Here is a 14,337-nt window from a genome sequence, read left to right on the forward strand (position 1 = left end):
AACTGTGGATTCTAAAGTAATATCAAGTGTGGATTTTAAAGTCTTACAAACTGTGGATTTTAAAGTCTTACAAACTGTGGATTCTGAAGTACTATCAAGTGTGGATTTTAAAGTCTTACAAACTGTGGATTCTAAAGTGTTATCAAGTGTGGATTTTAAAGTCTTACAAACTGTGGATTCTAAAGTGTTATCAAGTGTGGATATTAAAGTCTTACAAACTGTGGATTGTACAGTGTTAGCAAGTGTGGATTTTAAAGTGTTATCAAGTGTGGATTTACAGTCTTACAAACTGTGGATTCTAAAGTAATATCAAGTGTGGATTTTAAAGTCTTACAAACTGTGGATTTTAAAGTCTTACAAACTGTGGATTCTAAAGTATTATCAAGTGTGGATTTTAAAGTGTTATCAAGTGTGGATTTACAGTCTTACAAACTGTGGATTCTAAAGTATTATCAAGTGTGGATTTTAAAGTCTTACAAATTGTGGATTCTGAAGTACTATCAAGTGTGGATTTTAAAGTCTTACAAACTGTGGATTCTAAAGTGTTATCAAGTGTGGATTTTAAAGTCTTACAAACTGTGGATTCTAAAGTGTTATCAAGTGTGGATATTAAAGTCTTACAAACTGTGGATTGTACAGTGTTAGCAAGTGTGGATTTTAAAGTGTTATCAAGTGTGGATTTACAGTCTTACAAACTGTGGATTCTAAAGTGTTATCAAGTGTGGATTTTAAAGTCTTACAAACTGTGGATTCTAAAGTGTTATCAAGTGTGGATTTTAAAGTCTTACAAACTGTGGATTCTAAAGTGTTATCAAGTGTGGATTTTAAAGTCTTACAAACTGTGGATTCTAAAGTGTTATCAAGTGTGGATTTTAAAGTCTTACAAACTGTGGATTCTAAAGTGTTATCAAGTGTGGATATTAAAGTCTTACAAACTGGATTGTACAGTGTTAGCAAGTGTGGATTTTAAAGTGTTATCAAGTGTGGATTTACAGTCTTACAAACTGTGGATTCTAAAGTATTATCAAGTGTGGATTTTAAAGTCTTACAAACTGTGGATTCTAAAGTATTATCAAGTGTGGATTTTAAAGTCTTACAAACTCTGGATTCAACAATATTACCAAATACATATGTACTTGTGTATTTGACTGTCTTAGATTCTAAAGGCTTTACCAGATGTGGATTCTAAAGGCTTACCAAGCATGAATTCTAAAGTTTTACTCAGTATGGAGTACAATATTACATCAAATGTAGATCTGACAGTTTTACCAAGAGTAGATTTCAGTATCTTACCAAGAGTAGATTTCAGTATCTTACCAAGAGTGGATTTTAGTATCTTACCAGAGTGGATTCCAGTATCTTACCAAGAGTGGATTTTCAGTATCTTACCAAGAGTGGATTTCAGTATCTTACCAAGAATGGATTTCAGTATCTTACCAAGAGTGGATTTCAGTATCTTACCAAGTGTGTACTGCCGAGGTGAGCAAACCCGCTGTTTACCGACAGTTTCTCCGACACCAACGTAGAGGCGGGACTGCTGGCTCGGTCTGACGGTAGACCCGCTGTCAGACTACTAGCTCTGTAACACAGAAACACACAAACGGTCAACAATAGATACCACCAACCCACCATAAAAAACAAAACCAACAACAGTACATAAAACCTAACCCAATTGGAAGTACATGTATGGACATCTACTGATGGTGGGATATCATTTAGGAAAGTTGAAAAACGGCTCAAACAGAAAGAAAGAAAAGAAAGAAATGTTTTATTTAACGATGCACTCAACACATTTTATTTACGGTTACATGTATATGGCATCAGACAATATAGTTAAAGACCACACAGATATTGAGAGAGGAAACCCGCTGTTGCCACTTCATGGGCTACTCTTTTCGATTAGCAGCAAGGGATGTTTTATACGCACCATCCCACAGATAGGGTAGTACATACCACAGCCTCTGATATACCAGTCGGGGTGCACTGGCTGGACCCACCGACGGCGATCGATCCCAGACCGATCGAGCATCGAGCGAGCGCTTTACCACTGGGCTATGTCCCTCCCCTCTAACTCAATTGGAAGTACATGTATGGACATCTACTAATGGTGGCATATCATTTAGGAAAGTTGAAAAAAGGCTCAAACAGAATTTGAAAGGCAAAATTCAAGCATTTAAATGCTTATGTATTCACTATATTTGAATCAATTAAAATGATATTTATTTTTTATAATGTTAAAAACATCTTGGTCCATTGGCACATTACAACAGTACCGGAATGTCAACCAAACGCGATCAAGGATATAAATTAAAATGTTTATGGATAATAAATAGGATATTTAAACTCACTACCATTTTGCATTCTGAGAATACTGTTAAAGCAATAAATGTCCCCTACTAGGTCCAACAAATTTTCTTATCTCCTAAATTCAAGGGCCATAACTACATGTATGTGAAAAAATGGGTAAATCCTCATGAAAGTTATAATTGATTTGTAACAGAAAATGATAAAGCTATACACCAAATTTGAGCTCAATATTTTGAGGCACTGCAAAAATAAAATCTAGGAAAGCACATTATTTCTTATCATCTAAAGTTTAAGGGCTCTAACTCTGTCAAACGCCATGAAAGTCAAATTTAATCTCTAACAGTACATGATAAAGCTAAACATATTTTTTTAAGCCATGGCTTCTAGAATTTTGATAAAAGCCACAAGGCATGAGATCAGTAACTTTAAAACTTTACTAGCCACGATTAAAAATTCACTAGCCCTACTTCACTAAGTTAATAAAATTTACTAAATAATGGTAATAATCAGTCACCTAAATAGAGAGATATTCATATTTACACAATAGACTTAGCTGCAACATTTGACCAAAAGATTTCACTAGCCGTCGGGCATTGCTATAATAGCTATTTACTAGCCCATCATGAATATCATTAGTCATGGGAGTGGGGCTACCATAATCCCTGTTTCAGTTCAATATCTCAAGGCACTGTGGAAACAACATCCGTAAAACTATATGTGGGACAGGAGATGAAACCTACAGTTCCATTCGGTTTGACTGGTAGGGGAGTAATAATGGCTGTGGCACTCATCGTGACGATTTCGACAGACTCTGCTGACTCAACATGCCAGCAGACGGTGGGAGATGAAACCTATAGTTCCACCCGGTTGGACCGGTAGTGATATAATAATGGTTATGGCACTCACCTTGACGATTTCGACAGACTCTGCTGACTGGAAGTGCCAGCAGATGGCAACATGGTTGTCTTCACGGACACAGTCCCACTGGGATGGGTGGCGTTCGGTGGGTTGCCGACGGTGATCACGGTGATCGTTCCCTCTGTCTGGCTCGACACAGATTTCATCTCTCGGTCCCCGGCACTGAAAAACAAAGAAGAAATAGAATATCTGAGGGACTGTTCCCTCTGACTTACATGGTTTCAGAGTCAAACTGAATTGAAAATACTCAACAGATGTAAAACAATGACTTGACCAAAGTCAAGACTTTTATAACTTGAGGCCCTGGGCCCCGTTCCACGAAGCGATCTTAGCCCTAAGATTACCTTAAGTGCATAGCTACCCTATGCACTTAAGTTGATCTTAGGGCTGAGATCGCTCCGTGGAACGGGGCCCTGATCTAGATTAGACATTAATGATGGTGCTTTCCACAACATCTATTTTGATTTTAGATCAATTGACAGCATGAAATGAAGATCAGCTGTTATGGGATATGACATATAATGGTATCCTGTATATGTAAGCAGTATTTAAACTGTTGTTCACCAAATATGAATAAAAGATGAATTTGGCAAATATATTTAAAGGGACATTCCTGAGTATGCTGCATTGTAAGATGTTTCAAACTAATACAATATTTCTACGATTAAACTTACATATTAAATATTAAACTTTTGACCCGGTTTGTTATTATGTGACTTAAGTACTTCTTGCACTCTGGTCTTCATATTTTCTTGTTTAGAATATCAATGTCTGTATATTCAATGTGTTTCTGGTTGTCTTAATATTTTTAAGAAGCCAACACTGGATTTTGTCTTCAAATGATTTCATACGTACGAACAATTTTTTTTTTAGGAAATAAAATGAAATTTAACCTATAGTACAAATATTAGAACGATCAGAAACATGTTTAATATAGAGACACTAATATTTTATGCATAAAAATATATCTGATATGTAATTACAGTCGTTAAAAAGTCACATATATTCTTAAAAATTGCAGCAAAATCAGGAATGTCCCTTTAATGATATACAGTTATGTATTTGCCCAAAATTTATAGGTAAAGCAAGAATAAGCATGTTTTGTGAGCCTTCATAAAGTTGTATTCAGCTACAGGCTTTAAAACAGGCTTTGAAACAAAATTCAGCAACCAGGTCACAATCTTTTCTATTCACCCTATATCACCTAATTAATGTCTTCGTTTTTTTCCACTTCCTTTTCCCTATAACAAATCTTGTGATTGTCTACACTTCATTTTCAAGACACAACATATCTTGTTTCTGTTAGAACAGAACAGAGATGAAATCTGACACAGGACATGAAATCCAGAAAACTTTTAAAAGATCTTTAAAATTATGAGCTTGTTGGCAATGTTGCAAGCTTTTTTCCATCACATAATAAGGATTGAAACAGTTTTCTGGGAAAGAAAGAAAGAAATGTTTTATGTAACGACGCACTCAACACATTTTATTTGTGGTTATATGGCGTCAGACGTATGGTTAAGGACCACACAGATTTTGAGAGGAAACCCGCTGTCGCCACTACACTGACTACTCTTTCCGATTAGCAGCAAGGGATCTTTTATTTGCACTTCCCACAGGCAGGATAGCACAAACCATGGCCTTTGTTGAACCAGTTATGGACCACTGGTTGATGCAAGTGGTTTACACCTACCCATTGAGCCTTGTGGAACACTCACTCAGGGTTTGGAGTCGGTATCTGGATTAAAAATCCCATGCCTCGACTGGGATCCGAACCCAGTACCTACCAGCCTGTAGACCGATGGCCTAACCACGACGCCGGTCAGTTTTCTGGGAGTGCTAAAATCAACATTTGCCAAAACAAATCCGAAAGATGTAAGACAAGCAGTATTTAACTGGGTGGTAAAGGATGTCAGAGGTCATAGGATTAGGATGGTCATCCTTAGCATACTTCTTTCAAGCAGCGCTCCACAACTGGTGCTTCAAAGGTCATAGGTCATAGGGATTTATGTGCACATTCAGAACAAGCTGTTGTAGCGCATTAAGCTTCAAAGGGTGTATGCGGTCCCTTTTGTGAGAGAGTGCACCAAGCAGATCTATTGCAACAGTTACTGCTTTAAAACAAATATAATATACATGTAACCTATGTGGCACAAATATGTTTCTTCTCACCACTTTAAATAATTATTTTTGCATCTAAATGTATGTACAAAGTAACCAAGAGGGGTAACAAACATTCTTTACCTTAAAAAAGGTTTGTTTTTAAAAGATACAAAAAAGATTTTTTAAAAATAATTATGTAAATAAATAAATAATTATTATTATTTTAAAATTAATTAATTAAAAAATAATTTAAAAATTTACCCTCAGAAAAAAAAAAACCGGAACACAATTTGTTTCCCTTTCCTCCATTCTAGAAACGTTTAAAACCAAAACAATGAAACTATCATGTTAAGGGAGATAATTAGCACATAGTCCTAACAACACACTGACCTATTCAAGGAAGTAACTCCAAAGTACTGTATGGGAGGAATGACTGGAAGGTCATTGTTTTGTTTGAAAAAAATAGTGTTTTTAAATGTGTTATCAGTACAATTGTGGGAAAACACCACTAATTTACAGGTACATGTAACAGGCACATTTATCGGAAATTGTGTTGAGTGGGTCTATAATGGCAAGCAATTTATTTATTTTTTGGGGGGGGGGGGGGGGAGGGAGGAAGGGTTGGATCATGATCCCCCAGAAAAAAATATTTAAAAAAATTCATTTGTAGGAGGTATGTGTGTGATGGTTTGATCCCCCACTCCACCCCCCTCACCCACCCCACCCCCAAATATATGGGCCTTGGTATAATGATGTTTATCCAACTTGTCAGATTTAATATTGATGTGAAACAATCTCAGCATTAGTGAAGTATATTAGTAAGTAAATAACATGTTTATCACAATGAATAATAGACAACAAAAGATAGCAACTACGATATTATTTTTTTATTTATTCTAGCAAACAATAAAACCTCTAAATCCACAGAGTGAAAACAAAACAACAGCATTCAATGTAATTCAAAAGTGAGCACTATAATTACACGACTAGCTCTGGATCATCAGAACATTTTGCCGAGTTTCTAACCAAAAAAGCAAAATCTATAGCTCGGGGTGGGAATTGGTGAACTGTCAAAAAAAAGAAGAGGAAATCTAGAGGGGTCTGGGGGCAGATATCCCACGCTGCATCGCGACCCCGGCTAAAGTTTACTTGCAACCTTTGCAAATGAAACCAAGTAAGAAACGCGGCAGCATTTAGATTAATAATTGCGTCACAACATAATCTGATGTGTAACGTCATCATTTAGGACAGTTTTACGATATCATAGTGCTAAGATAGCTTTGAAAATCTGGGCCCAGAAGTTTACATGACCGATTCCCCCCCCCCCCCCCCCCCCCCCCCCCCCAGCGGAAAGGATGTTTAAGATGCGAGGAAACACAATGTTCCTTGAGAGGAAAACCACAAATCTGAGGAGAATTCCCACTCCTGATAGCTACAATGTATTTTTCAACAAAATATCAGTTATTACACCATTTTTTTTTCACACTACAGTAAAATACAATTTTCTAACTGTTTTTAAAATTCACAATTGGTGAATTTGGCGAGTGGCAGAGCTAGCCCTGTTAAAACACATATAAAAAGTCACATGTAAATTAAGTCACATGTAAAGTCACATGTAAATTAAGTCACATGTAAAGTCACATGTAAATTAAGTCACATGTAAAGTCACATGTAAATTAAGTCACATGTAAAGTCACATGTAAATTAAGTCACATGTAAAGTCACATGTAAATTAAGTCACATGTAAAGGTACATGCCCAAGTACAATAAACACTTTTTTGAGTTGTTAAAATACAACGTATATGCACTATCCCGAGTTTGCTGTCACTGTAACATGTGTATGACATACAGATCTTTAAAATTACATATTAAAGATATTTTCTTGTTTAGAATATCACTGTCTGTATAAACAAGATGTTTGTTGTCATTCTAATCTTTGTACATGTAGTAGCCCAAACCAGATGTTACCTTCCAAAAATTGTATATATTACAGTAAAACCTCTCTAAACTGGACCCTCTGTAAACCAGATATTTTCTTGTTTAGAATATCACTGTCTGTATAAACAAGATGTCTGTTGTCATTCTAATCTTTGTACATGTAGTAGCCCAAACCAGATGTTACCTTCCAAAAATTGTATATATTACAGTAAAACCTCTCTAAACTGGACCCTCTGTAAACCAGATATTTTCTTGTTTAGAATATCACTGTCTGTATAAACAAGATGTCTGTTGTCATTCTAATCTTTGTACATGTAGTAGCCCAAACCAGATGTTACCTTCCAAAAATTGTATATATTACAGTAAAACCTCTCTAAACTGGACCCTCTGTAAACCAGATATTTTCTTGTTTAGAATATCACTGTCTGTATAAACAAGATGTCTGTTGTCATTCTAATCTTTGTACATGTAGTAGCCCAAACCAGATGTTACCTTCCAAAAATTGTATATATTACAGTAAAACCTCTCTAAACTGGACCCTCTGTAAACCAGATATTTTCTTGTTTAGAATATCACTGTCTGTATAAACAAGATGTCTGTTGTCATTCTAATCTTTGTACATGTAGTAGCCCAAACCATATGTTACCTTCCAAAAATTGTATATATTACAGTAAAACCTCTCTAAACTGGACCCTCTGTAAACCAGATATTTTCTTGTTTAGAATATCACTGTCTGTATAAACAAGATGTCTGTTGTCATTCTAATCTTTGTACATGTAGTAGCCCAAACCAGATGTTACCTTCCAAAAATTGTATATATTACAGTAAAACCTCTCTAAACTGGACCCTCTGTAAACCAGATATTTTCTTGTTTAGAATATCACTGTCTGTATAAACAAGATGTCTGTTGTCATTCTAATCTTTGTACATGTAGTAGCCCAAACCAGATGTTACCTTCCAAAAATTGTATATATTACAGTAAAACCTCTCTAAACTGGACCCTCTGTAAACCAGATATTTTCTTGTTTAGAATATCACTGTCTGTATAAACAAGATGTCTGTTGTCATTCTAATCTTTGTACATGTAGTAGCCCAGATGTTACCTTCCAAAAATTGTATATATTACAGTAAAACCTCTCTAAACTGGACCCTCTGTAAACCAGATATTTTCTTGTTTAGAATATCACTGTCTGTATAAACAAGATGTCTGTTGTCATTCTAATCTTTGTACATGTAGTAGCCCAGATGTTACCTTCCAAAAATTGTATATATTACAGTAAAACCTCTCTAAACTGGACCCTCTGTAAACCAGATATTTTCTTGTTTAGAATATCACTGTCTGTATAAACAAGATGTCTGTTGTCATTCTAATCTTTGTACATGTAGTAGCCCAAACCAGATGTTACCTTCCAAAAATTGTATATATTACAGTAAAACCTCTCTAAACTGGACCCTCTGTAAACCAGATATTTTCTTGTTTAGAATATCACTGTCTGTATAAAAGATGTCTGTTGTCATTCTAATCTTTGTACATGTAGTAGCCCAGATGTTACCTTCCAAAAATTGTATATATTACAGTAAAACCTCTCTAAACTGGACCCTCTGTAAACCAGATATTTTCTTGTTTAGAATATCACTGTCTGTATAAACAAGATGTCTGTTGTCATTCTAATCTTTGTACCTGTAGTAGCCCAAACCAGATGTTACCTTCCAAAAATTGTATATATTACAGTAAAACCTCTCTAAACTGGACCCTCTGTAAACCAGATATTTTCTTGTTTAGAATATCACTGTCTGTATAAACAAGATGTCTGTTGTCATTCTAATCTTTGTACATGTAGTAGCCCAAACCAGATGTTACCTTCCAAAAATTGTATATATTACAGTAAAACCTCTCTAAACTGGACCCTCTGTAAACCAGATATTTTCTTGTTTAGAATATCACTGTCTGTATAAACAAGATGTCTGTTGTCATTCTAATCTTTGTACCTGTAGTAGCCCAAACCAGATGTTACCTTCCAAAAATTGTATATATTACAGTAAAACCTCTCTAAACTGGACCCTCTGTAAACCAGATATTTTCTTGTTTAGAATATCACTGTCTGTATAAACAAGATGTCTGTTGTCATTCTAATCTTTGTACATGTAGTAGCCCAGATGTTACCTTCCAAAAATTGTATATATTACAGTAAAACCTCTCTAAACTGGACCCTCTGTAAACCAGATATTTTCTTGTTTAGAATATCACTGTCTGTATAAACAAGATGTCTGTTGTCATTCTAATCTTTGTACATGTAGTAGCCCAGATGTTACCTTCCAAAAATTGTATATATTACAGTAAAACCTCTCTAAACTGGACCCTCTGTAAACCAGATATTTTCTTGTTTAGAATATCACTGTCTGTATAAACAAGATGTCTGTTGTCATTCTAATCTTTGTACATGTAGTAGCCCAAACCAGATGTTACCTTCCAAAAATTGTATATATTACAGTAAAACCTCTCTAAACTGGACCCTCTGTAAACCAGATATTTTCTTGTTTAGAATATCACTGTCTGTATAAACAAGATGTCTGTTGTCATTCTAATCTTTGTACATGTAGTAGCCCAAACCATATGTTACCTTCCAAAAATTGTATATATTACAGTAAAACCTCTCTAAACTGGACCCTCTGTAAACCAGATATTTTCTTGTTTAGAATATCACTGTCTGTATAAACAAGATGTCTGTTGTCATTCTAATCTTTGTACATGTAGTAGCCCAAACCAGATGTTACCTTCCAAAAATTGTATATATTACAGTAAAACCTCTCTAAACTGGACCCTCTGTAAACCAGATATTTTCTTGTTTAGAATATCACTGTCTGTATAAACAAGATGTCTGTTGTCATTCTAATCTTTGTACATGTAGTAGCCCAAACCAGATGTTACCTTCCAAAAATTGTATATATTACAGTAAAACCTCTCTAAACTGGACCCTCTGTAAACCAGATATTTTCTTGTTTAGAATATCAGTCTGTATAAACAAGATGTCTGTTGTCATTCTAATCTTTGTACATGTAGTAGCCCAAACCATATGTTACCTTCCAAAAATTGTATATATTACAGTAAAACCTCTCTAAACTGGACCCTCTGTAAACCAGATATTTTCTTGTTTAGAATATCACTGTCTGTATAAACAAGATGTCTGTTGTCATTCTAATCTTTGTACATGTAGTAGCCCAAACCAGATGTTACCTTCCAAAAATTGTATATATTACAGTAAAACCTCTCTAAACTGGACCCTCTGTAAACCAGATATTTTCTTGTTTAGAATATCACTGTCTGTATAAACAAGATGCTTGTTGTCATTCTAATCTTTGTACATGTAGTAGCCCAAACCAGATGTTACCTTCCAAAAATTGTATATATTACAGTAAAACCTCTCTAAACTGGACCCTCTGTAAACCAGATATTTTCTTGTTTAGAATATCACTGTCTGTATAAACAAGATGTTTGTTGTCATTCTAATCTTTGTACATGTAGTAGCCCAAACCAGATGTTACCTTCCAAAATTGTATATATTACAGTAAAACCTCTCTAAACTGGACCCTCTGTAAACCAGATATTTTCTTGTTTAGAATATCACTGTCTGTATAAACAAGATGTTTGTTGTCATTCTAATCTTTGTACCTGTAGTAGCCCAAACCAGATGTTACCTTCCAAAAATTGTATATATTACAGTAAAACCTCTCTAAACTGGACCCTCTGTAAACCAGATATTTTCTTGTTTAGAATATCACTGTCTGTATAAACAAGATGTTTGTTGTCATTCTAATCTTTGTACATGTAGTAGCCCAAACCAGATGTTACCTTCCAAAAATTGTATATATTACAGTAAAACCTCTCTAAACTGGACCCTCTGTAAACCAGATATTTTTATTGGTCACAAGGTTGTCCGGTTTAGAGGGGTTTCACTATATACATTTGTTTATTTTTTTCAACTTAGAAAGTAAAAAGAAAAACGACTGCCACAAATATTAGCCAGGGTTCGAATTTCACCACGGCACCGATGGCAATTGCCACAGTTACCCTCCTTACTTAACGTTACGCCCCAAAACATTTACGGCACTGACGGCAATAAAAATGCCATGGTGCCCAATTACCTGGTTTGCCACTGTTCATTTCATGTTGTAGGCTATAGGCCCTATGTATCCTTCCTTGTCCCATAGAGGGGCGGGATGTAGTCCAGTGGTAAAGTGTTCGTTTGATGCGCAGTCGGTCTAGGATCGATCCCCGTCAGAGGGCCCATTGGGCTATTTCTCGCTCCAGCCATTGCATCACGACTGGTAAATCAAAGGCCGTCGTAAGAGTTATCCTGTCTGTGGGATGGTGCATATAAAAGATCCCTTGCTGCTAATTGAAAAGAGTAGCCCATGATGAGGCAACAGCGGATTTCCTCTCTCAATATAGGTGTGGTCCTTAACCATATGTCTGATGCCATACAACCGTAAATAAAATGTGTTGAGCGTGTCGTTAAGTAAAACATTTCTTTCCTTCCTTCCTTGTCCCATAGCATTGTTTTACTGATATCAAATAAAAAGTGTACAGGTAGAAACAGCCATATTTCTTGGAAGTTTTCTTTTAAAATGTATTTGCGTTACAACTTCCATCACCAACAACAAAGGAGGCTACATTGCAAGATACTGCATCATGGATGTGGCAGTATGTGTGAACATGTGGAATAAGGCCAGGGCTGAGTTCAACCAGAATGAGCAAAAACAACCCCAACATCTGCTAGATGTTATGTGCTTCATGGTAAACCAAATGACCACGTTGGGAACCAATCAAATAGTTCGTGAACGTTAGTGAAACGTTCGCTGGGTGAACATGGGGCAAGTCAGTATATGCTTTATGTTTATTATGTACTGCCTTTATAGTCTTCTTGTATTAACTTGATTGAAATAATCCAACATATTACCCAAACCCTTAATGAAATTAATCCCAACTCAGATGAAAGTGCAATTACCCCAAATGAAAATTTAACGTCAGATTATACCAAAATTACAATTAAATTATACTTCTGATATACTGCAACTACCGAATCTCACATGCATGCACATGCCAAAATTCAGTTATGCAGCAGCCAAATGTGCGAAGCCGTCAAACATTTTTAGGCTGCGTTCAGCCAGACTGAGCAGAAAAACATCTACTAGACTGGTGTATGCACTTTACATTAAACCAAATGGCCATGTCAACAACTAATCAAATAGTTCACTTAGGGCTTGTTTGAGTGCTTGACTAAATTTACATAGTTATTAGCTGTGGAATTGCAGAGCGTGTGTTGGCCGTGACTGCGGGCTAGGACCAGAAGACATTCAAGCTACTGTCCAGTGAGTACAAATGCGCAATAACAACACACACATCAACATACACGACCATATATAGAATTAGATGCCCAATTCATGTTAATAAACCTATGATTATTCCTATTTACATGAACTTTCAATCATATTATCATCAGGCCTACATGCGTGTGTGTATGTGTGTGTTGGGGGGAGGGGGGAGTCCGGGAAGTTGAACCCCCCCTTCCCTGCTCAAAGCAATTTGTTTTTTTCAATACATTTCCCTGGGGAGCACAGGCACGGATGCAGAATTTCTGAAAAGGGGGGGGGGGGGTGTCCAAATCTGAAAGAGGGGGGGGTCCAAATGTGATATTTTAAAATTCTTTAAGCATTTAGAACAGTTAATATAATCACGTTTCCCCTTAAAGGTTATAGGTGGTTTTCAAAAAGGGGGGGGGGTCTGGATGCCCTGGACCCCCCCATAACCCCCCCCCCCCCCCCCCCCCCGATCCACCACTAGAGCATGACTCGACCACATGCACATACCCACCCTCCGACAATCGGATTACATTTTATTTTTTAACAATTGAAAATATTGCACAAATTGCAAACAAACTGCATAGGCAAGAGTCCAATAAGGCTATATGGTGAAGTAATTTTTGTGTGAAAAACTTGATAGAAAATAAGTTACCTTCATGCCCCTCTGACTTGCATTGGTACCCTAATTTTTATTATTAAACCAAAGGCAACACTTGCTGTGCCCCCCCATTTTTTTTATTTGACCCCTGATTAGCACAAACACACTGGATACACATACATGTACTTGTGTACACTGGTATTCTAAACAAGAAAATGTATTTAATATTCAATAATAGTTGCCAAAATGACTCTGTTAATCAGAAACATATTACAATGGCTATAAACTGGGGACAGTGCCTTTAATAAATAAAAACAATGACTAAATGAACACCTTCGCTGACATGCGTATATAAATACATGTAAATTCCAGACTATGGCACGATGGAACTCATGTATAACACATGTACATTCAGTGTTCGAGATTAAAAATTGGGGGCAGTATCCCAGTTGGATACTAACATTTCAAAATTTTGTATCCAACCTGAGAATTTAGTATTCCACTTAAATGAAATTCATAAATAACATCATAACAAGCTTGGACGACACTATTCTCGTTCCCAGTCTATTACAACGCCGCAGTCGCAGAATTCTTGAAATTTGCAATGAAACGGAATCTATTTTTGAATAATACTAACAAAAATTAATATTTAGCAGTAATTTATAAGTGATTCTAACATTATTAATGATAAACCTACCTGTATCAATTTTCTGATGATGTGGAATCAATATCTCAAATAAAATTTGAAGGGAGGAAACATCCAAAAAAAAAACAGCGACTTAGCGGTTCCCAGTCTATTGCTACACCGCTATTGCTCCAGTGTAGTGTTAGACTGGGTATGAGTTGGTGGAGATATTGTTATGGCATAGCATTAGACTGGGTACGAGCTCGAAAATACTGTTACTTAACTTCACCAGGAAATGACGACTTTCATTGTTTAGCGAAAAATAAAAATGCAGGAAATAAACCCCCCCCCCAAAAAACAAAATTATATGGTATCCCGGTGGGATACTGGGTTTTTGAAGTCTGGTATCCAAAATTAAATTCTGGTATCCCCAGGATATCGTGGATTCGGGATACCGTTAATCTCGAACACTGTACATATTTATAAA

General features: G+C 36.0%; 1 protein-coding gene and 1 long non-coding RNA gene across 2 annotated transcripts in view; both read right to left on the reverse strand.

The window, feature by feature from the left end:
• Nucleotides 1–14,337, reverse strand: part of LOC121389961 (ventricular zone-expressed PH domain-containing protein homolog 1-like) — a 45,505-nt gene that overhangs the window by 12,017 nt on the left and 19,151 nt on the right. The window contains exons 8-9 of the mRNA XM_041521639.1: nucleotides 3,214–3,387; nucleotides 1,462–1,579 (exon numbers count right to left, since the gene is read on the reverse strand). Of these exons, the coding sequence (XP_041377573.1) occupies nucleotides 1,462–1,579; nucleotides 3,214–3,387 (292 nt within the window). The remainder of the gene's footprint in view (nucleotides 1–1,461; nucleotides 1,580–3,213; nucleotides 3,388–14,337) is intronic.
• On the reverse strand, nucleotides 6,201–10,756 carry LOC121389962. Its single transcript, XR_005960130.1, has 2 exons — nucleotides 9,431–10,756; nucleotides 6,201–9,281 (listed from the first exon to the last, which is right to left on the reverse strand). It is a non-coding gene; the product is annotated as an uncharacterized LOC121389962 (long non-coding RNA).

This window comes from Gigantopelta aegis, chromosome 15, assembly GCF_016097555.1.
Source record: "Gigantopelta aegis isolate Gae_Host chromosome 15, Gae_host_genome, whole genome shotgun sequence".
NCBI classification, from domain to species: domain Eukaryota; kingdom Metazoa; phylum Mollusca; class Gastropoda; order Neomphalida; family Peltospiridae; genus Gigantopelta; species Gigantopelta aegis.